Source organism: Mytilus trossulus, chromosome 3 (assembly GCF_036588685.1).
Source record: "Mytilus trossulus isolate FHL-02 chromosome 3, PNRI_Mtr1.1.1.hap1, whole genome shotgun sequence".
In the NCBI taxonomy this organism is placed as follows: Eukaryota; Metazoa; Mollusca; class Bivalvia; order Mytilida; family Mytilidae; genus Mytilus; species Mytilus trossulus.
In genome coordinates, this window is record NC_086375.1 from 19944058 (window position 1) to 19968751 (window position 24694).

The 24694-nt window shown below is 32.6% G+C and overlaps 1 protein-coding gene across 1 annotated transcript in view; it reads right to left on the reverse strand.

The window, feature by feature from the left end:
* The window catches only part of LOC134710333 (26S proteasome non-ATPase regulatory subunit 8-like), a 62731-nt gene extending 39179 nt beyond the window's left edge, over positions 1-23552 (reverse strand). The window contains exons 1-3 of the mRNA XM_063570661.1: positions 23392-23552; positions 22051-22123; positions 11940-12042 (exon numbers count right to left, since the gene is read on the reverse strand). Coding sequence (XP_063426731.1) covers positions 11940-12042; positions 22051-22123; positions 23392-23544 — 329 coding nt within the window. The 5' untranslated portion in view covers positions 23545-23552. The remainder of the gene's footprint in view (positions 1-11939; positions 12043-22050; positions 22124-23391) is intronic.
* Positions 23553-24694: the final 1142 nt, after the last annotated feature.

Consider the following 24694-nt stretch of genomic DNA (forward strand, 5'->3'; position numbering starts at 1 on the left):
GTAGTATTAAACATTGATGGTACAATTTCAGCACTTTTTGTCTAACTTATGTAATAGAAAGCATGAAAATTAAAGTAAACATCTATGATTTATAAAATTAAGTGTTTAGCAAATGAATGACATTTTTTGCAGGACCAGTTGATTTGGAGCCAGAACAGTAGATTTTTCAGTCCACTTGTCCTGCTGGCCAGTACACAAAAAAAGCTTATATTCGACCCCTGGACGTCTTTATTTAGCAATCCTGAAGTACTCCCATAAATGGCACAATATATACTGTAGTACGCCGCTAGATTAAAACTGATGTGGAAAGGTAACACATGGCCAGCGAAAGCTCTTTTTTTGAGAGCCCAGGTGGTCGTGTGGTCTAGCCGGACGGCTGCAGTGCAGGCGATTTGGTGTCACAATATCACAGTAGCATGGGTTCGAATCCCGGCAAGGGAAGAACCCAAAATTTGCGAAAGCAATTTTACAGATCTAACATTGTTGGGTTGATGTTTAGACGAGTTGTATATATATATATATATACTCCTTGAAAATTCAAAGTACAAAAAAAAAATGTAACAAGCAATCAAATTGTTACTTTGACAAAGTCTTCTCCTGTCCATTTAACATTTAAGGAAATGATCATCTAACCTGCTCTCCATCATGAAGCTGAAAGAAAGTCTACAGACTTTTAAACCAAACAAATTCTTCACCCATCCAAAATAAATAATTTGTTTTTGAATTGCAAGCCAGGTTTGTAGCAAATTATTTTAAAATATCTCAAATCTTCATTTAATTTGAAAGAGAACTACTCAAAAATTGTATTGTGTTTTGGTATTCATGTGTGATTTGTGAATGCTTCTTTAATAATATTGATCTAGCAAGTAGAAGAATTCAAATTAAATTATTTTTTGATTTTCTTTGCCCACTGATAATGTGGGAATTATCCATAATTACCAATAATTAATTTTTGCAGGAAATACATAATTGCAGAACCAAATGATGGTTCACTGGCAATGGTAATCAGATAGAGAGTTTAATACCTTACGTTGTAATAAATGTAAACCAGGTGCTCCGCAGAGCACAGCTTTATACGACCGCAGTGGTCGACCCTGAACAGTTGGGGCAAGTATGGACACAACATTCAAGCTTGATACAGCTCTGATTTTATATTGTGATTAAATAGTTGACTCATCATAGGTTTCTGACACAGAATGAATGTGGTCTAATTGAACTTAAAATGATTTTTTTTTTGCTATTGAGCCATTCACTATACTGCAAGATATGCTGTTGAATATTAATCCCCTCACTTTGTAGTATGGAAACTTGTGGTATAATTTCAGAGAGATTTATACACTTAAACACAATTTATTGACTGAAAACTAAAAAAACGCTTATTTTGGCCTCTTTTTTGGCCCAAAATTCCTACACATTAGGGATCATGACCCCCAAAATCAATCCAAATCTTCTACCTGTGGTATTAAACATTGATGGTACAATTTCAGAGCAATTTAAATGCTTATACATAAGTTCATATCCTGAAAGTAGAAAAAAAAATTGTTTTGGGCCCTTTTTGGGCCCCTAATTCCAAAACGGTAGGAACCATCATCCCCAAAATCAACCCCAACCTTCCTTTTGAGGTATTGAACCTTTTTATAAAATATCATAGAGATCCATTTGCTTGAACTAAAGTTATTGTCCAGACACCAAATGTGTCTTCGGACAACGACACAAATGACGACGCAAACGACATCATATCATAATAGGAATGCAAAATTTTATTTCAGTCGTATAATTACTAATTGAAGTATGTATGACTAATTTCTAGATTTTAAACTGCAAAGATGTGTTCTACCATTTGCATGCCGAATGGCAAATATCAACAAAACTCAAAATAACATGCACACACCTTCAATATGAACAAACAAACAGCAAAGTTGAAAACTTCCTAGCATTCAAACTGTAGGAGAAGTTATCTGGAATAACTTTATACCCATAATGCAACTTACGGTTACATCAATTCCTCTCCATGTTGCTGGTGGGAGTGCTAACTTGTAGCAGCATTAACCTACTCTTTTTCGAAATCTACATTTCACAAAGGTGTCTTTTACGTGCAAGAAATATTGCTCTCTCTCTTAACACTGGTTAGCCAATTATTGTCCACTTTCAGACAAACTTCCATTGTTCCTCAAGACTATACTGCAAATGGTGTCAAGGGAGAGCCAACATTATGGTCCCTGAAATTTTCTTCCCGGTTCCAGGGATGGAACCAGGAACCACTATACCGTAAATTGGGTTATTTTGGTTGTAGTTTTATTTTGGTTTATTTGCTGCCTCCAATTAATGAAAATGCCAAAATTAAACACAGGAAAATAAAATAAACACTAACCAGATGCTCCGCAGGGCGAAGCTTTATACGACCGCAGAGGTTGAACCCTGAACAGTTGGGGCAAGTATGGACACAACATTCAAGCTGGATTCTGCTCTAAATTTGGATTGTGATTAAAAAGTTGACACAGCATAGGTTTCTGACACAGAATGGATGTGTTCTAATGAACTTAAAATTTTTGTATTCACTATGCTGTTGAATATAAATTCCCTCAAAAAAATGTTTGAAGAAATTATCTTTTTATTTATGAAATCTGAAATGAGAAAAATTGACCCCCCCCCCCCCCCCACATTTTTTTTTTCTCACATCCCCCTTTCCCTTATTCCAAAACTGATCTCAATTCAAATTTCTAATGGAGTTTGCAACAGTAACTACTCATTTAAATACATAATAAAATATTAAGATGTAAAAAAAATGTCTTGTTATCACTGAATGGTAAAGATTGTTTTAATTTATCAGGTGGTAGTAAAAGTAAATATACATTGATAATGTATATTGTATAAAACAATGATTTAAGCTGATTCAACTACTTTTCTGGACAAAGAAAGATAACTCGAATTAAAAAAATTCTTGAAAAGACTTGATATTGCACAATACAGTGCAATTGAAGATTTCTTGCTATTGCGCAATACTGTGCAATGGAAAATTTCTTGCTATTGCACAATACTGTGCAATTGGAGATTTCTTGCTATTGCTGAATACTGTGCAATTGAAAATTTCTTGCTATTGCACAATACTTAATATAATAATTTTGGATCCTGATTTGGACCAACTTGAAAATTGGGCCCATAATCAAAAATCTAAGTACATGGTTAGATTCAGCTTATCAAAGAACCCCAAGAATTAAATTTTTGTTAAAATCAAACTAAGTTTAATTTTGGACCCTTTGGACTTCAATGTAGACCAATTTGAAAACAGGACCAAAAATTAAGAATCTATATACACAGTTAGATTTGGCATATCAAAGAACCCCATTTATTCAATTTTTGATGAAATCAAACAAAAAGTTTAATTTTGGACCCTGATTTGGACCAACTTGAAAACTGGGCCAATAATCAAAAATCTAATAGTGCGGTGACAGAAGTGTAAAAAGTCGTCTAGATCGCGAGTTTAATCTCCCCAAATAACACACGGCTAAAAATGGTCTTAACTTAAAGACAAATATGTCTTCTTTCGTTTTTGCCCTGTCGTCAAAATTTCGTACGGTCACATTTTTCTAAAAAGTCGTTTTAATGACTAGCAGTATATTGGAGAATTTCAACCCCCCTTTTTGAAAATGAAAAATTGTGAATGTTTGCCTACATTTAATTGAAATAGTTTTTCCTGAAGCTATTTTCATGTCAAAATATTCTATTCAGTATTTTATTTTCTTCTAATCTATAAAATGTGCTAAGTTTGGACTGTTTAAAAATGAGGTAATTTTAATTACAAATTTAGACACAAACTTTAGTTTCTTCTTCATAGCAGTAATAAAGATTATCCCATTATATTTTAAGCATATAGTAATTCATAAAACTAATAAGATATAAAAATTTCGGAACCAAAATATGAAAAAAACCTTAAGAAATCAATGGAATAAGAATTAGAAAAAAACTTCAATTTTAACACGGAACTGAATCACTTGCCTTCCGTCACATTTTGTGTATTAGTCAATAATTTGCCCTCAACTGATATATGGATTTACTACCTTTTTCGCTATTATATACACATATTTTCATTAATGTGCACTGATATATACCACATAGGTTGTTTGAATATGTTTATATTCTATGTTTTTTTGTTATAAAACATCAAATATACTTTGTAAGAAAAGTCTTATTGTAAAATCAAAATAATTGACGGATAGTTTCAGTAAATATTCCGTGATATATTAAGTCCGTTGCAACTTGCTCCATTAAGTCCAAAGAAAAGACAAAAGTCGTTAAATTTTATGCAGTGCTTAAAGGGGCACTAGCTGTCAAATTCATGGTCACCAATTTGACTCAAATTCTCACATTTGATTAATAACAATGTAAAACATTTATCCAATCTATCAAACGTTTAAAATAAACAGTTTACGGAGCATGGGGTAGATGATATGTAGGTTCGTTTCGTGTGTATTAAAATCCAGATGCCATCTAATTAACTATCGATTTGACCTCAGATGACCATATAAGCGATGTAAACACAAATAAAGATATGAATAGGTCAAACCAGCACGTGCAATTGGATTTTTATAGGTCTGTTTGATTTGAATTTAAAGATTAACCAGATGCTCCGCAGGGCATAGCTTTATACGACCGCAGAGCTTGAACCCTGAACGGTTGGGGCAAGTATGGACACAACATTCAAGCTGGATTCCGCTCTAAATTTGGATTGTGATTAAATAGTTGACACAGCATAGGTTTCTGACACAGAATGAATGTATTCAAATGAACTTAAAATTTTTGTTTTCTCTTAGAGCAATTCACTATGCTGTTGAATATTAATCCTCTCAAAAAAATGTTTGAAGAAATTTTCTTTTTATTTTTGAAATTTCAAATGAGAAAAATTGAACCCAATTTTTTATTCACATCCCCCTTTCCCTTATTCCAAAACTAATTTCAATTAAAATATTCTAATGGAGTTTGCAACAATTACTACTCATTTAAATACATCATAAAATATTAAGATGTAAAAAAACTGCTTGTTATCACTGAATGGTAAAGATTATTTAAATTTATCAGTTGGTAGTAAAAAGTGAATATACATTGTATATTGTATATAACAAAGATTTAAGTTGATTCTGGACAAAGAAAGATAACTCCAATTAAAAAAAAATCTTGCAGATATTTCTTGCTTACTATACTGGACAAAGAAAGATAACTCTTAATTAAAAAAAAAAATGCTATTTCACAATATTGTGAAATTAGATATTTCTTGCCATTGCACAATACTGTGCAATTGAAAAGACTTGCTATTGCACAATACTTAATATAATAATTTTAGATCCTGATTTGGACCAACTTGAAAACTGGGCCCATAATCAAAAATCTAAGTACATGTTTAAATTCAGCATATCAAAGAGGCCCAATAATTTTATTTTTGTTAAAATCAAACTTAGTTTAATTTTGGACCCTTTGCACTTTTATTTAGACCAATTTTAAAACTGGACCAAAAATTAAGAATCTACATACACAGTTAGATTTGGCATATCAAAGAACCCCAATTATTCAATTTTTGATGAAATCAAACAATGTTTAATTTTGGACCTCGATTTGGGCCAACTTGAAAACTGGGCCAATAATCAAAAATCTAAGTACATTTTTAGATTCAGCATATCAAAGAACCCCAAGGTTTCAATTTTTGTTAAAATCAAACTAAGTTTAATTTTGGACCCTTTGGACCTTAATATAGACCAATTTGAAAACGGGACCAAAAATTAAGAATCTACATACACAGTTAGATTCGGCATATTAAAGAACCCCAATTATTCAATTTTGATGAAATCAAACAAAGTTTAATTTTGGACCCTTTGGGCCCCTTTTTCCTTAACTGTTGGGACCAAAACTCCAAAAATCAATACCAACCTTCCTTTTATAGTCATAAACCTTGTGTTTAAATTTCATAGATTTCTATTTACTTATACTAACGCTATGGTGTGAAAACCAAGAAAAATGCTTATTTGGGTCCCTTTTTGGCCCCTAATTCCTAAACTGTTGGGACCGAAACTCCCAAAATCAATACCAACCTTCCTTTTGTGGTCATAAACATTGTGTTTAAATTTCATTGATTTCGATTTACTTTAACTAAAGTTATTGTGAGAAAACCAAGAATAATGCTTATTTGGGCCCTTTTTTGGCCCCTAATTCCTAAACTGTTGAAACCAAAACTCCCAAAATCAATCCCAACCTTTCTTTTGTGGTCATAAACCTTGTGTCAAAATTTCATAGATTTCTATTAACTTAAACTAAAGTTATAGTGCGAAAACCAAGAAAATGCTTATTTGGGCCCTTTTTGGCCCCTAATTCCTAAAATGTTGGGACCAAAACTCCCAAAATCAATACCAGCCTTCCTTTTATGGTCATAAACCTTGTGTTAAAATTTCATAGATTTCTATTCACTTTTACTAAAGTTAGAGTGCGAAAACTAAAAGTATTCGGACGACGACGACGCCAACATGATAGCAATATACGACGAAAATTTTTTCAAAATTTGCGGTCGTATAAAAATATAAGTTTCTTATTGTTTTTAACCGTATAAGAATGATTTATGTGGATCGAATTAGTAATCAAATGATTTACCGTAGTTTCACTTTCATTGTTGACATTTTGTTTCTTTAAATAACCAGTTCACGTACAATGCATGCGTTGTCAGTCTCTAGCTAGGGGGTTAAATTGAAGTTCACATGAATACCGGTTAGAATGATGATGACGTATTCACTTGCAAGTGAATCAGTCAAAAATTATGTATAATCGCTTATTTCAACAAAATTAAAGCAAATTGATTGCTAAAAGCAAATTATTATTTCATTATTCCAATTCAATTAATGATTAATCTAAAAAAAATCATACTTTATTTTTTTATATATATCGTAGCTAGTGCTCCTTTAAAAAATCGACTAAAATTTTGAGTCAATTTACCAGTAAAGGGAAGTCAATTTTTGTATCTGCATTGAACAATGTTGAATAAAAGATTGTATGAGGTGAACATCAAGATATTTCATGCAATAGCTGTTAATTTGAAGAACTCAGTTTATCATAGTTCATGCTATAAAAGTTAAACAAGTAACATATTGTTTCCCCTTTAGAGCAAGCTCCTCATCTCTGATATTTAATGAAGACATACAATAATCGGACTGTTGTCCCTCAGTTTCGGGAATGTGTATATGTAACAAAAAATTTGTTCCGGCGTGACATTTGTTCCGTCGGAACAAATTTCATATGAAATATGTTCCATCGGAACTTATATCACAGAAAATTTGTTCCAGCACTATAAAATTTGTTCCGGAACATATTTTTTAAACAAATGTAAAATAAGTTCCGGAACAAAAATCACAGTTCCATGAGTTTTGTTTCAATATCAAAATTTGAAAAAAAAGTTAAATGAGTTCCTGTGATATTAGTTTTGAACGAAATTATTTTTCATGAATCAATGAACATGTTCTGCTCGGACCTATTTCACAGAAAACAAGTACCTTTAACCTATTGCACAGGGAAATATTTTCTTGTTACACTTAAAAATTATAATGCAAGCTGGATGCTGTACTATGCTTGCTTGGGGTATACATTTGCAAATAAGGCAAGACTGTAGGATGAAGATAAGAAATAAAAGCGATGATAATATATAATTATTTGTATCTACAATGTATGTTTCATCATTTATGTAGTATTCAACCTCCTTGTTTCCTGCTGATCTGTCATGGGTGTTCTAATCATACATGTACCTAGCTATGGTCATTGCAGTTTTAAAAGAGTATCTTTTGTCTCTTTATGCCTTTAAAATAATTGATCAGTTACATTGTCCTTTTCAAATTAATGGTACAAATGTTCAAGTTTAACTATAAAACTTTTTTTCGAAATTACTTTAATTATTATTTCTTATTCTACTCTTTCCTGGTTCATAAGTGTCATTTTTAGTCTTATTATAAATAGACAATATTTTAGACAATATTTTATTAGCACAAACACATTTACATAAATGGTTATATTAATTGGGAGCGTTATTAGACTTTTGATTTACTCAGAAGGATCAAAATTGAATTTTTACACTTATAATTTATAAGATTATCAATATAATACATGCTTTAAATAATGACTTTAAACTCACTGATGACAAGTGCTCAGTATATAAGATAACTGGTTTAACCAGTGGAACATATTTCACAGAAGAGGAACTTATTTCACCAGGCGAGGAACAAATCTCACAAATCCAGAATTTATTTCACCAGGTAAGGAACAAATCTCACAAACATGGAACTTATTTAACTAGGTAAGGAACAAATATCACTAACCCAGAACTTATTTCACCAGGTAAAGTATGGAACTTATTTCATAGAGATGGAACAAATTATATGGAAATTGTCTGTGAAAAAAGTTCTCCAAGAACATATTTCATGTGAAATTAGTACCACTGGAACTTTTTTCACAGGAACAAATTTTGGCTCACATATACGCGTTCTAGAATGCAATTGTTCAACTGGAGCGCTTGTATTTTGTTGCAACAAAACATTTGATAAAGGTACAAACGTTTGAATCAGATGAGCGTATTAGGAATGTTTTATCCGTGTCAGATAAGGTTAAAGTTGAAACTTCAAGCACTGTGTCATTTTGATTGCATTACAAATTATTTGCTAAAAACGAAAAAAAAAATCCAAACCCGTGGAAGCAGATATCTCAGATCAGGATACTGCTTTTACTAATTTTATTTTGGCTATTGAAAACAATTTAATGGTAATTCTCATGACACAGTAACTTGATAAATATAGATCTTTCCTTCCGGCTGATTCTAATCTAAAATATTCTACTTGTAGAATGCAGTCTAAACTCATTTTGGCTGTTGTCTGCTCTATGGTCGGGTTGTTGTCGTTTGACACATTCACCATTTCCTTTCTCAATTTTATCATTTGATTTTTTATAGAAATTCAGTTGTCAAACAACTTCAACAAGTTCAAGGCAAAAATAACATAATATGTAGTAGCAAAAAAACTATTTGAGATGCCTATATCAGCTGCTAGTCAATTGAAAACTGTCCTCGAAATCTCAATGTCAACTGTAATAGATATAAATCACGGACAGATATTTCATTCCGCTGCAAGTATACTTAGAAAAGACATCGAAGCTCTACAGAAGAATACCCAACTTCGGATAAATTGTCACTTCCTTCTTCAATTCAGTCAATGCTTTCGTATTTATTGCAATTCATTTTATGGTTACTCGATGAAACTGTATACAGACAAGACTATTTTGGAAAATGGCACCAGAGAAATTGCGTAAATGCTAATTAACTGTTGAGTCAATCGTTTGTGTGGCCTTTTTTCCCCTCCTTTTCATTTAGGATTGGCATTACAAATGTACTATGAGTTTGGTTAGTACGCTATCTAATGTGTTGCCAACCATGAAATCGAGCGAATTCAAGATAGTGTGTACGTCTCGTATAATGTTTCTCCAGCATCTTTGCAGACAGGCATATGGATGCCAAGAACCCCTTTAGATCTCTGTTAAATCTTGGATGAATTGATAGAGATGGTTTGAAGCATTTTTAGGAACCAATGCCTTCGGATTTCCTACAATACCTTGTCTGTACTTGTAAAGACAAAAAACTCAAAATAACGTGTTTGCTTTGAGCAGAACCTTTCAACATTCAGACCTGTGGCCATGAGTGAAATGTGTAGAAATATTAAAACATGTCTTGTGACGGTTGATGAAATAGAAGATGATGGAGATGACGGTTGATTTTGGTAGAAAGCTTTTTGCACTGGTACACACGGTCCGATCCCCCAGGTAAGGGGAGTGTTGGTGCGCCCTTAAAAAAGTTAAACCCCGCCACATTCTGTATGTGTCTGTTTCAAGTCACGAGACGGTAATGCAGTGTTTGTCGTTTGTTTCTATATACCATATTTGTTTCTTTCTCATTTATTTTGTACATTAATCAGGCCGTTAGATTTTTCGATTGTTTTAAATTATTCATTTCGGAATTGAAGACTATGCAGTATAACTTTTGCTCATTGTTAAAGCCCGTACGGGACCTATAATTGTTAATTTATGTCTCATTTGGAGAGTTACATGTAATTGTCTCATTTGCAATCATATCACATCTTCTTTTTCTTATATGGAATACGTTTGAAGTTTGTGGTACGTTTCAAGGAAAAAAAGGGGGGATATAGGTATAAAACCTATAATATAACAGATATCTACCAGAGTTAAATACACAACAACAGATAATACTATGGAAGCAGTAATAATCGTGAACAACAACCAAAAGCAATGAGTAGTCTATAAAAAACCTGAAGTATCCGCAAATTCAATTCGAGGTCATATTTGACTGAAGAGTTATATTGCTTCGGATTGATACCTCAACCAATATGATAGTTTAAAAAATAATTTTAAAGTATTGCCCTGCATGACACTTGATTTTTTAACCCAAATTGAAATTTTTCATAAGGTTAAGGTGCTCAAATCATTTTATAGGTTGAAAACTTGATTTTTGAAGTTTTGTTTATAAAACGTCGTTTTAGGAATTTATTTGATAAAAAAATCTCAATGATTAAGGTTAATGTATAATAACAAACATTACTAAAGCCAAAACAGTATCATTTGTATTTAGGTATAGTTTAGAAATAGAAAAAAATGTCAAAATTGAAACCCTCCCAAATTTTCACAAATTTTTACATATGACCTTTGACCTCAATTTGAAAAAAATGTGACCATATCAAGTCATGACGACAGGCATATTATTATAGTACACTATTTCCTCTTTCCAATGATATATTATATAGGTGTGTGTTCGGTGGGGAGATTAAATTAAAAAAAAATCTGCCTTCAGTCACCGCACTATAAGTACATTTTTAGATTCAGCATATCAAAGAACCCGAAGGATTCAATTTTTGTCAAAATCAAACTAAGTTTAATTTTGGACCCTTTGGACCTTAATGTAGACCAATTTGAAAACAGGACCAAAAATTAAGAATCTACATACACAGTTAGATTCGGCATATTAAAAAACCCCAATTATTCAATTTTGATGAAATTAAACAAAGTTTAATGTTGGACCCTTTGGGCCCCTTATTCCTATACTGTTGGGACCAAAACTGCTAAAATCAATCCCAACCTTCCTTTTTTGGTTATAAACCTTGTGTTAAAATTTCATAGATTTCTATTTACTGTCTTATATATATACTAAAGTTATGGTGCCAAAACCAAGAAAAATGCTTATTTGGGCCCCTTTTTGGCCCCTAATTCCTAAACTGTTGGGACCTCAACTCCCAAAATCAATCCCAACCTTCCTTTTGTGGTCATTAACCTTGTGTTTAAATTACATAGATTTCTATTGACTATTACTAAAGTTAGAGTGCGAAAACTAAAAGTATTCTGAAGACGACAACAACCACGACCACGACAACATGATAGCAATATACGACGAAAAAAAATCATATTAAAATTGAAACGCAAAAATCATGTACCATTAATTCATGACAATATTGTAATGTTAATTGTTTGGGAAAATGTTTTATGTTATAATATCTTCCGTATATTTCGTACAATTCTATACATTGACAAATCTGCAAATAAATACCTGGTCGTGTTTCTAGTCTGAGAAAGTCAATTAACTGGTAAATAAAGGCAAATATGAATGAGCTTGCTCACTACTGTTCGTCCAAAATTAAACATATCAATTGGACAAAGCACCAAAATAAAACACATGACTTTCAAGAGAAAAACGCCAAAATTTCCCAATTTACAGTATTGTAGTTACTGCTGTCATATTAACCATTCAGTACACTTCAACTCAGGGGGTCCACTACAATTTGCCTAACTTTGTCTTATATCTGTATAAAACTGTTCGGGATGCTTGGGCTATATACTTTATGGATTTAAAATAGTTTACTTACTTATAATCCATGTAGTAACACTTAAGCTGTGCCATATATCTTTCAAATGCTGTGGTATCTTTTTTAGCTATTGCCCATTGTGCTCCTATTTCTAAAATGTCACCTAAATTGAAGAGTAATGAAAATAATTATGAAAGAAGATTATGCTTACCGGTATAATAATGATATGGATGCATTTCTATATTTTCTTTGTTGGGCACATTGTAATTTAAACTTTTAGCTGATTTTACAGAGTTATCTCCCTGTTGTGTTAGGTACCACCTTAATTTACCTGATTAAAAAATTTATCTGCTAAATTAGATGGAAATAACATGTTTAACATTTAAAAACCTGCATGTGAGTTTGTATTATTATATTTTCAATCTGTTGAATGTAAACACTGATTCAAACTTTAATAAAAGTTTATACTGACAAAATTTTCAGCATTAAAAAAAATTGACAAAAAAACTCTAAAAATGGTGATGTTTATAAAAGGCCTTCTTAAAATTATTCTATAACTATATATATTTAAACAAAAACTAAATCAAAGCGCTGTAAGCACTGTAGGCAGTTAACCAAAAACCAAGGCAAACATTTTGTTTATATAGCATGTATAGATTAGACCGTTGGTTTTCCCGTTTGAATGGTTTTACACTAGTAATTTTGGGGCCCTTTATAGCTTGTTGTTCGGTGTGAGCCAAGGCTCCGTGTTGAAGGCAGTACTTTAACCTATAATGATTTAATTTTTAAATTGTTATTTGGATGGAGAGTTGTCTCATTGGCACTCACACCACATCTTCCTATATCTATATAATTATGAAAACAGTGGCAATGTTCCTTCAACTTTTTTTTTAAGATTTAAAAGAACATATATCAAACATTCATATATAAATGTACATTTATATTCATTTAATGAATTAATCATTAAGGCAAATGATTCATATTTTATCAAGGTTTTCAATAGCAACGCACATGATCCCGAATGGTCATGAGTCTTTCATGAGTCAGCAGTGGTACAAATTTGCAATGATTGCAGTTCTTCTAGTTGATCGTAATTGTTCACATTAGTTGACTGTTAGTAGTTCAAGTTGACTTTAGTACGAGCTTGTTAAAGTATGAATGGACTTGCTTCCCTGGAAAGACAAGAGTGCACACACTGAAATGTCTCGCCTTTTTTTACTAATCATTGATATTATGTTAATAGTCCTAACTATAAAGCATTACAACTGTCACATACACTTAACATTAACCAAGATAGCTACCCAAGAGAAAACGAAAATGGGATCGATCGGGATCCCAATGCAATCCCGTTGAAATTGTCGGGATAAGCCAGGATAAGCATCTGGAGGCGGGATCCTATTTGGGATAAATATCTGAAACTGGGATCCCATTCAGGATAAATGTCTGAAGCCGGGATTCCAGTCTAGATAAAACGGGATAAATATCGGACACTGGGATCCCAATTGAAACTGTATGATGCTGGGATCCCAGTCTAGTTGAAACAGGAAATTGTATGAACCATAATTAATTTATGTTGTTGAAAATATGCAAGTGTTTTGTTTGTGTATACATATGTCTCTAATAACATCAAGTATAGGTTATTGGTGTTAATTAACAATGTGTATGACACCAAAGCTGTCAGTTCCAATCACATTTAAGTGTCACTTAATATTCAGTTTGACAGATATTTATTCAGAAAAATGCCGAGATTTTCGCGATAAAAATGACAGGGCGTCCAATAAATGTCAACAGGTGTTTTGCTAGACAAGCTTGGGCATTTCTAATGTTCCCCAAGTTCTCATAAGTGCGTTTCTATTAGTTGTCGTCCGGCATCAATGATAAGATAATGACTGACGTCGTAAAACGTTGGTTTCTCAACTTATGTAAAATGTAAAAAATGATGACCACGTGCTTTGTTTTCAATTGTACTGAACAGTTTGACCAAAGAAAATACTGTCCTAAATAATGGGGCCACTATCTTATCCGCATGCACCAGGTGCCGATTACTAAAGTATTCTTTTCTTATATTTAGTAAAAACTGGCCAGTAATTAATACTTTTATGCGATAACCTTAATTTATTTATTATACCGTTACGGAGACAGATCAACTTGGCCGATATAATTTGGGGCGAGATTGTCACGTCGACGTTTGTGTACTGGTAAAAACGTACCAATGAACCATGAAATTAAGGTCAAGGTCAGATGAACCATGCCAGGCAGACATGTACAGCTAACAATACTTCCATACAACAAATATAGTTGACCTATTACTTATAGTTTAAGAAAAAAAGACCAAAACACAAAAACTGAACACTGTTTAATGAATCGTGAAATTGAGGTCATGGTAAAAAAAAAACTGCGGGACTGACTTATAGTTCATTATATATTTCCATATACCAAATAAAGTTGACCTTCGGCATATAATATATAAGATAACCAGATGCTCCGCAGGGCGTAGCTTTATACGACCGCAGAGGTTGAACCCTGAACGGTTGGGGCAAGTATGGACACAACATTCAAGCTGGATTCCACTCTAAATTTGGATTGTGATTAAATAGTTGACACAGCATAGGTTTCTGACACAGAATGAATGTATTCAAATGAACTTAAAATTTTTGTTTTCTCTTAGAGCAATTCACTATGCTGTTGAATATTAATCCTCTCAAAAAAATGTTTGAAGAAATTTTCTTTTTATTTATGAAATTTAAAATGAGAAAAATTGAACCCAATTTTTTATTCACATCCCCCTTTCCCTTATTCCAAAACTAATTTCAATTAAAATATTCTAATGGAGTTTGCAACAATTACTACTCATTTAAATACATCATAAAATATTAAGATGTAAAAAAACTGCTTGTTATCACTGAATGGTAAAGATTATTTAAATTTACCAGTTGGTAGTAAAAAGTGAATATACATTGTATATTGTATATAACAAAGATTTAAGTTGATTCTGGACAAAGAAAGATAACTCCAATTAAAAAAAATTCTTGCAGATATTTCTTTCTTTCTATAGTGGACAAAGAAAGATAACTCTTAATTAAAAAAAAATTTGCTATTTCACAATATTGTGAAATTAGATATTTCTTGCCATTGCACAATACTGTGCAATTGAAATGACTTGCTATTGCACAATACTTAATATAATAATTTTAGATCCTGATTTGGACCAACTTGAAAACTGGGCCCATAATCAAAAATCTAAGTACATGTTTAGATTCAGCATATCAAAGAGGCCCAAGAATTTAATTTTTGTTAAAATCAAACTTAGTTTAATTTTGGACCCTTTGCACTTTAATTTAGACCAATTTTAAAACTGGGCCAAAAATTAAGAATCTACATACACAGTTAGATTTGGCATATCAAAGAACCCCAATTATTCAATTTTTGATGAAATCAAACAATGTTTAATTTTGGACCTCGATTTGGGCCAACTTGAAAACTGGGTCAATAATCAAAAATCTAAGTACATTTTTAGATTCAGCATATCAAAGAACCCCAAGGTTTCAATTTTTGTTAAAATCAAACTAATTTAATTTTGGACCCTTTGGACCTTAATGTAGACCAATTTGAAAACGGGACCAAAAATTAAGAATCTACATACACAGTTAGATTCGGCATATTAAAGAACCCCAATTATTCAATTTTGATGAAATCAAACAAAGTTTAATTTTGGACCCTTTGGGCCCCTTTTTCCTTAACTGTTGGGACCAAAACTCCCAAAATCAATACCAACCTTCCTTTTATAGTCATAAACCTTATGTTTAAATTTCATAGATTTCTATTTACTTATACTAACGCTATGGTGCGAAAACCAAGAAAAATGCTTATTTGGGTCCCTTTTTGGTCCCTAATTCCTAAACTGTTGGGACCGAAACTCCCAAAATCAATACCAACCTTCCTTTTGTGGTCATAAACATTGTGTTTAAATTTCATTGATTTCTATTCACTTTAACTAAAGTTATTGTGCGAAAACCAAGAATAATGCTTATTTGGGCCCTTTTTTGGCCCCTAATTCCTAAACTGTTGAAACCAAAACTCCCAAAATCAATCCCAACCTTTCTTTTGTCGTCATAAACCTTGTGTTAAAATTTCATAGATTTCTATTAACTTAAACTAAAGTTATAGTGCGAAAACCAAGAAAATGCTTATTTGGGCCCTTTTTGGCCCCTAATTCCTAAAATGTTGGGACCAAAACTCCCAAAATCAATACCAGCCTTCCTTTTATGGTCATAAACCTTGTGTTAAAATTTCATAGATTTCTATTCACTTTTACTAAAGTTAGAGTGCGAAAACTAAAAGTATTCGGACGACGACGACGACGACGACGCCAACGTGATAGCAATATACGACGAAAATTTTTTCAAAATTTGCGGTCGTATAAAAAGACCAAAACTTAAAAACTTAACTTTGACCACTGAACCATGAAAATGAGGTCAAGGTCAGATGACATCTGCTCGCTAGACATGTAAACCTTACAATCATTCCATACAACAAATATAGTAGACCTTTTGCATAAAGTATGAGAAAAACAGACCAAAACACAAAACCTTAACTTTAACCACTGAACCATGAAAATGATGTCAAGGTCAGATGACACCTGCCAGTTGGACATGTACACCTTACAGTCCTTCCATACACCAAATATACTAGCCCTATTGCTTATAGTATCTGAGATATGGACTTGACCACCAAAACTTAACCTTGTTCACTGATCCAGGAAATGAGGTCGAGGTCAAGTGAAAACTGTCTGATGGGTATGAGGACCTTAAAGGTACACACATACCAAATATAGTTATCCTATTACTTATAATAAAATAAAATTCAACATTACAAAAATTCTGAACTTTTTTTTCAAGTGGTCACTGAACCATGAAAATGAGGTCAAGGACATTGGACATGTGACTGACGGAAACTTCATAACATGAGGCATCTATATATGAAGTATGAAGCATCCAGGTCTTTCACCTTCTAAAATATGAACCTTTTAAGAAGTTAGCTAACGCTGCCGCCGCCAATCACAATCCCTATGTCGAGCTTTCTGCAACAAAAGTTGCAGGCTCGACAAAAACTGAGTTTGTGTTGTACAGTACAAAAGTTATGAGACACAAATCAGACAAATGTTTACTACTACAGGGACCAATGGTGAGGTCTGACTGACCTATCCATAGTAAATGTAAATGACTCCCGCCTTCACCCCAAGTCCATGATGTCTAAGTTTGGAATAAAATGACAGGTGTTAGGGTCTAGCAAAGTGATATGCATATGTGTCGCCTATGAGATTGACCTTGTATGTCATTCAATCTTTTTTGAAATGACAAACAGTAATGAATATGGTTTAGGAGTTGGTATCTCTATTTTCTACAAGTTCTCAAAACACTCACAAGAGGGTGTGGGGTGACCCTAGGGACTACCCCTATTTTTCATCTGATTTTTTATATTGTCCCATTCATGAATATATATGGTTTATGAGTGGGGATCTCAACCGTTATCAAGTTTTCAAACAGGAGGGGGTGGGGGACGCCAGTGACTTCCCCTATATTTCATTTGTTTTGTTATATTGTCCAATACATAAATATATATGGTTGAGGGGTGGGGATCTCATCTGTTTCTAAGTTATCAAACAGGAGTGGGTATATATATTTCATTTGATTTAGTTCTCATACATGAATATACATTCCAATTTCTCAATCAGGTGACTGCAGGGACTCCCCCTATATTTTATTTAATTTAGAGTTGGGGATCCCAACTGTTTCAAAGTTCTTAAACATTTTTTTGTTTGTTATATAGTCATGATAGTCTTATACATGAGTATATATGGTTAAGGGGTGATGATCTCGAATTTTACCAAGTTCTCAAACAGGAGGGTGTATAGTGACCATAGGGACCCCCTTATAATTCATTTGATTTGTAATATTGTCCCATACATAAATATATATTGTTTAAGATTGTGGATCTCGACCGTTATAAATTCTCAAACAGAAAGGAGTGGAGTGGCCCCACGAACTCCACCTATATTTCATATGATTTGTTATATTGTTCCATACATGAACATTTATGGTTTAGGTGTGGGGATCTTGACCGTTACCAAGTTTTGGTAATTTTGGTCTCTTGTGGATAGTTGTCTCATTGGCAATCATACCACATCTTTTTTTTTATATAAGAAACATCCAGCTATTTAAACTGACCTATCAAAATTGAGAAGAAAAAAATATCCCTTGAAATTGCAGTAATATGTTTAACTTGAAAAGCATTTAACATGCATTACCAACATTTATCACTGATAAACAATTTTTTTTTTTTACCAGGAACATAAACTGTTCACAGCTGTCACATTGTATTGGATTTTGACATTAAAATTGGTGTAAAAATAATTTTCTGCTTTTTTTTTCTTTTACATATATCTTTTGGTTTTCAATTCTAGTGTTTATATTTATTTACCATGCATAGATGTATTTTGTCACCTGTCTGGATTTTTTTTAGTTTTAATAGCCAAAAGCCAGGATTACCCTTATCCGCTTCTGGAATCGGATCCGATATTGTAATCTTGCGGCATCCATTTTGTTTTCAATATTGAAATAAATCACAGAGCGGATGTCGATGAGAACGGACGTGAAATTTTTGCAGAGAGAATCCAACAACATCATCCAAATTAGACTTTCTAAATTGTTTTCTTGGATGCATTTTATCATCCATAGATTATATACTTTCATTTTCGGTCATTATTTTCTTGTTGAGGAAAACCTCTGCAGATATTTTCAGGTTTGTTTGAGACATGTGCTCTTCCCATTTGGAATCCATTAGTAGTTTCCTTTGGAAACTATCAGACCTTTCATTTGAAGTCTGAGAGTTCTCGCTGTTCTCATAATGATTTTTTCCGAGATCCTTTTTAGTAGGGTTTTCAGCTTTCCTCTACCATTGATACAGCAGGGCATTTGGCATTGTCTGTTTTGATATGTATTTTGTCCTAACCGATTCCTCGTTATTACCTTAGCATATTCTGTCACGGTATTTGTGGGGCATCCGGGGTGACCTTGTTCCATTTTATGTATATATAGTTTTGCACTTTTTATACTTTGAGGACTGAGCGAATCACTCAATCAGGTGAGTGTGTGAGTTTATAGTATGTTTTATTTTATTCCATTTTATTATATTTGGGGAAGGTTAATTTTCTGGTAATAAGACCCGCCACGGCCTGGCTGGGGAATTGGGTAGGCAAATGCTCACATTAATCTGTCCTCCTTTATACGCCATAACTCATGGTGGTGCTCCTATTTAAAGGAGGCTCATACGGAGACAAGACAAGAAGTAATTGACAGATAGTGAGATACGATTTTTCTCGGATTTACACATTATTTATCAGTGATTTTCTGTGTAAAGCTAGCGGTTGAACAAATTAAACATCGCTGTCATGAATAGTAATAATGAAAATAAGTTTGAGATCGTTTATTAGGAAACTTTGGTAAAAATGTTTGCAAAGTTATTTTTTAATTTTCTTTCAAGGTCCCACGGGCATGTCAGGCGTAGCTAGTATTAAACCATGTAGAAAGTCCGACTGCAAAAGTGGAAGGTCGCAGACCTCGGACCACCATTTATTTGAACCCCTGCGTCCAAATTGAAAAGATACGAAAATTTCGTCTTCTAATTCAAAATTGTCGCTTATATTAATATACTGACGTATATATACGTAGTTGACTACGTATTGACTACAAACAATATTCCTACGACTTTTGCAATTTGGGACATCTTAACTACTTGTCTTTAGAGATTTTTGGCGATAAAATATTTCATACATTTGTTCTTTGACATCTTAGCAAAAAGCACTACATACGGATTCCTAATGTGCTCTACTTCCTATGTGCAACTTTAAAACTTTTAGGAAAATCGACGATCATTTAAGTTTTTTTCTGGTCATATTTTTTGTAATCCAGAATGAAAAGTTTGAAAAAACTGTCCAATAAGTTATAAATAATATAGTAGCCAGCTAGATGATAACAATGGCACGTATTTCAGCATTTATTGGGTAGCACACAAATTCAGGGTGCTCGCATAAGGCAGCTTAACTGCCTAAAAATACAAATTTTGATAGGAACAATACTTAACTTTTTTTTAAAAACCAACTTTTTATGATTAAATTTGTGTTTATTTTGAACAGATTAAAAACAATATTATTGCATAGCAATATAATGTTTCCCACAGAAAGTAACCAAAAGTTAGCGTGCAATAAATTCTATTACTGCATAGCAATATAATATTTCCCACAGAAAGTGACCAAAAGTTAGCGTGCAATAAATTCTATAAATCTTCAAAATTCATGACGTCATCAAGGACAAAATCTTAGTTTAAAGTGGTAGACCTAGGTTAAGGGAAATAACTCTTAAAATCATCAGTACTTTGTGTCAGCCATTTTCATAAATATGTTCTAAGCTTCTAGGATACATAGATTATTTTCAATCTGTTTCAGGTAAATGCTTAAAATACATTAATAAAACTTGACTATTACCATGATTACAAACGCATCACTGAATTAAAGAGTTATCTCCCTGGACCAATTTAAACCAACTTTCTACCCCCTTAAACCAATTTTTACTTTCAAATATTATATTACTATACAATAAAAGGGTTATTGCATGAATATTGGGGAATATTGTCCCTCGTAGAACATATAAGTTCGTGCATATAAAATTCTAATCCGGACAATATTCCCAAATATTCATGCAATAACCCTATATCATAAAATATTGAATAAACACAAAATCACATGCAGTTGTTTTAAATGTTAAACATGTTATTTCCATCAATTTAGAAGATTTATAATTATATATAAGATCAAGATTTTATGGTCTTTGTTATGGACAATAACACCAGTTGACAGACAATGGGTGCCAAGTAATGGCAACACCTCACACTGTTCTTTGGTCCAGGTGAGCGAATAAGTAATCCCTTAAAAAATAAAATCCAATATATAGTACTAAGCAGTATACACTTTTCTATATACAACTAAAATTCAGAAGTGCTTTAACTAGAAACAATGCATGAATCTGCAGTTCTTCACATTCTAAACAAACAATATTTATCCAATTCAATATTTTCAATAAAGGTGTTATAACATCATTTCAAATAAAAAGCGAATTATTTGTGATTTGTCAGATGTCTCAGGTTCATGTATCCCTTTTTTTTTTAAAGATGCAACGTTAACTTGTTTTGCCTTTTAACTATATTTATGCAAGAAATTATTATATTGAATAGATATATGTGCAGTTTTTATGTGCACATATAAAAAATGAAAATATATGAGGTTAAAGTCATATGAAACACGTGACAGGTAAAAAATAATGTTATTCCAATTCTTGAACCAATGCATACAAACATCATAAACTTAGTCTTCTGTGCATGATTTTATAATTTTTTCATATAAATTTCGTATAATTGTCAATTTCTTTTCTTCAATTGGTCAGTGTTGTTGTGAAAATATGGCAGGTAATTAATGTTTGTGTTTTGAAGCCGAAGTTTAAAGATTGTCACCTGTTTGTCAACAATCAACAAAAAAGCATGAATATTGAGCACGTGTTTAACATATATATACAATCAGATAACAGTTTATTTCAAGAACATACATGCGGATTGCAATCACCACATTTTTAAGAGATGGGTCACACTGAGGTTACTTTGCATATGGAAAATATGTCGGGGAATTGCTTCCTGGAAGTTTAATAAAGTAAACTTCTTCTGAAAGGAAGAACAAAATTTTGCAGATTTAACATTGTCATGATTGTTGTGGTTATATTTGGAGTGGTTATACATGTATAAACTCCACTGGTGTTCCAACCGTTGGATCTATCATAGAGTTGTCAATTGTTTACACATACTTATAAATATCAAGTATATGTTAATTTTTTTATCAAAAAGAATCATGGGCTAACAGAATCAGTACCATCTTAAAGAAGTGAAATACAAAGTACCCCTTGTAACATAAACATAACTTTGGTAGCAAAGTAAACAATGTATGGTACATTGCAGGTCTTTATCATGCTTATATCCTCAAAAAGAGGATACAAAATTAAATGTCAGTGACAGTACTCTGAGAAATGAATAAGTAATACTACTTATACATGTACTAGTAAAAACTTACGTGCAACAAGAAGTTCTTGCTTAGTAGGAGATGTATCATCTGTAGGTAAAAATGTTACACCAGTCAGGGCAATCTGTAAATTAAAATCAATAGGCTCTTAAAAATAAGATTGATTGATTGATTGTTGGTTGCTTAACGTCCCTTAAAAATAAGAAGATATTGCACTATTAAACAATAACTTTTTATGTAACTGTAGATTCAATTATTATTGTTACGTTCGTAATTAATCGGTTCCATACCCATCTCTGCATTCTGGCAATTAGTCTTTAAACGTTACAATGGTTTTTTAGTATTGTTACATTTCCTTGTAACCGTAGTGTCGGATTATTCTACTAATGTTAGTTTAATAGTCCCGGTCGTAGCCAGTGGTAGCAGTGGCAGATCCAGAACTTTTCATACGGAGGCCTTCTGATTGACCTTAAAAGGGGGGGGGGGGGGGGGGGGGGGGGCTCAAGTCATGCTTCAATGATTCCCTGTAAATCAATTTTCTTTAATTAAGGACTTTGATTTTAGAAGATCTATATGCAAATTACGTATTTCTGCTCATAAACTTCAATTGAAGTTGGACGTTTTTCAAATATTAATTCCACGAAATGAAAGAATTTGCAAAAAATGCTCCTCTGGCTGTGTTGAAGATGAAATCCATTTTTTAACTATTACTAACTGTGAAAATTTTAAATCAGATAGAGATGCTCTCTTTGACTTTGTTTGCCAAAGAATTCCAAATTTTTCTATACTTGATAACCAGCATAAATTTATTTATTTATTAAACTGTGAAGACAATCAGGTCCTTAATGCTGTTGGTAAATTTATTAAAGTGAATATGAGTTAGTAATTGTATTGTTACTGTATGTAAAAAAATGTTTGTATCTATGTATCTATGCAAATCAATATTCTTTTCCCTTGTGGGCCCTTAATTGGAAATAAAATATGTTCTGTTCTGTACTACAAGGTGGCGCCCACATCGCCAAAACCTTGAAGAAAGCCAACTCCACTCTAGGCTTCTTGCGACAAAACCTCTGCCACTGTCCAAAGGATTGCAGGAAACAGGTGTATATAGGATTTATCCGTTCACTTCTAAAATATGCGTCCATAGTCTGGGACCCTGACTTAATGAAGGACATTAATGCACTTGAACGAGTACAGAGACAAGCATTGAAGCAGAGAGGAAGGTAGCATAAGGAGACTTATGATTGAACCAAAACTTCCAACACTGGAAAAAATTATTAAGAGGGGGGGGGGGGTTATGAGTTAGATGACTGTACAATTTTGAAAAATACAAAAACAATAGAAAATGAAATTATTTGATACATGCTTATCCGTTTGTCAAATTAACAGTACCTTCAACTTGATCAGCAACTCTCCGCATCTGTCTAAATTTTGTGGTTTTTTGTCCCATTCACGTTTCAATGTTTGATACAAAACCACTATGTCTTTCAAAGACGACATGTTTTTCCGCTTTCTAAAATTTAACCCAAGAGTTAGATAAAACATGTATTCAAGTTCCGAGCCCGAGCCGGGATTTATCAAAATATTGGACATTAAAAAAAAAGAAAATTTCAATACACTATTTTGAAAATAAATAACTCAGCCTTGATAATCACAAAAATAAATGGTTTGTTCTGTGGTAGTTTGAAAATAAATTACATGACTTGCAATGTATTGAAAATAAATAACTCAGCAGGTCTATGAATAATCGAAAGTATGAGATGGCACCAGATTCTTCATAAATTCATCTTTTTCCCAAAAAAATTCGGGAAACACCCAATTTGTTTAATAACAAAAGTATAAATACTATTTAAATATACTTGAAATGTCTGAAAATTGGTTTCATTTAACTTGAGGTATATTGTCTCAGGAAACCTGACCTCACTTTTAATTGAACAGGGCTGCAACTACATGAAAGAAATTTAAAAACCAAACGCTTGTCTCCATATCAAATTGTGTTCACGGCCTTACAAGAAGGGCCTTGCAAGAAGATTCTGTTTTCCCTCAGACTTATAGCCCTGATTTTTTGGGATCAAGGTTTCTTATTTATTTGTCTTTTGTTCATTGATTGCCCTTCTGTATTCTGATAATGTTGCATTTCTTTTGTAATCTAGTAATTTTGTTATGGACTTGATCAAGAGTTTTAAAAAAACAGCAGCCACAGACTTAACTATGTTAAGTTCCATTTTTGCTTTATCATGCACATTGGTATTTTGATGTTGTCCCTAGAAACTTCAGTCTTACACTGAAATTATACATTTTGCTTTGAGACCAAAATATTGTCAAAAAAATACTAAAACAAAACTTCATTTTCAGATTATGAAAGGGTCTTCGGAACACCCAGAATTCATGATTTTGCATCATTTGTTCTATAGCTTCTTAGGCCTTTAGTGGCTCCAAAACCCTTCCAACAAAATTTTGCCTCGCAACGCTCGGCGTAGTATAATTGCCAATACATTTAAAGTGCCTAGTTGTAACAAAACTGTATTACTATGTATGTATGCAAAACAAATATATGCAGTTGGGATTTTAAAAGATTCATTTCTGCAGAGGGGGACATGGTACATAATGACTTGACTATACTATGTATTATTTATAATAAACAAATCATTTTAAAATTGTATGTTTTCGAATATCAAAAATACAGTTGTGAAAA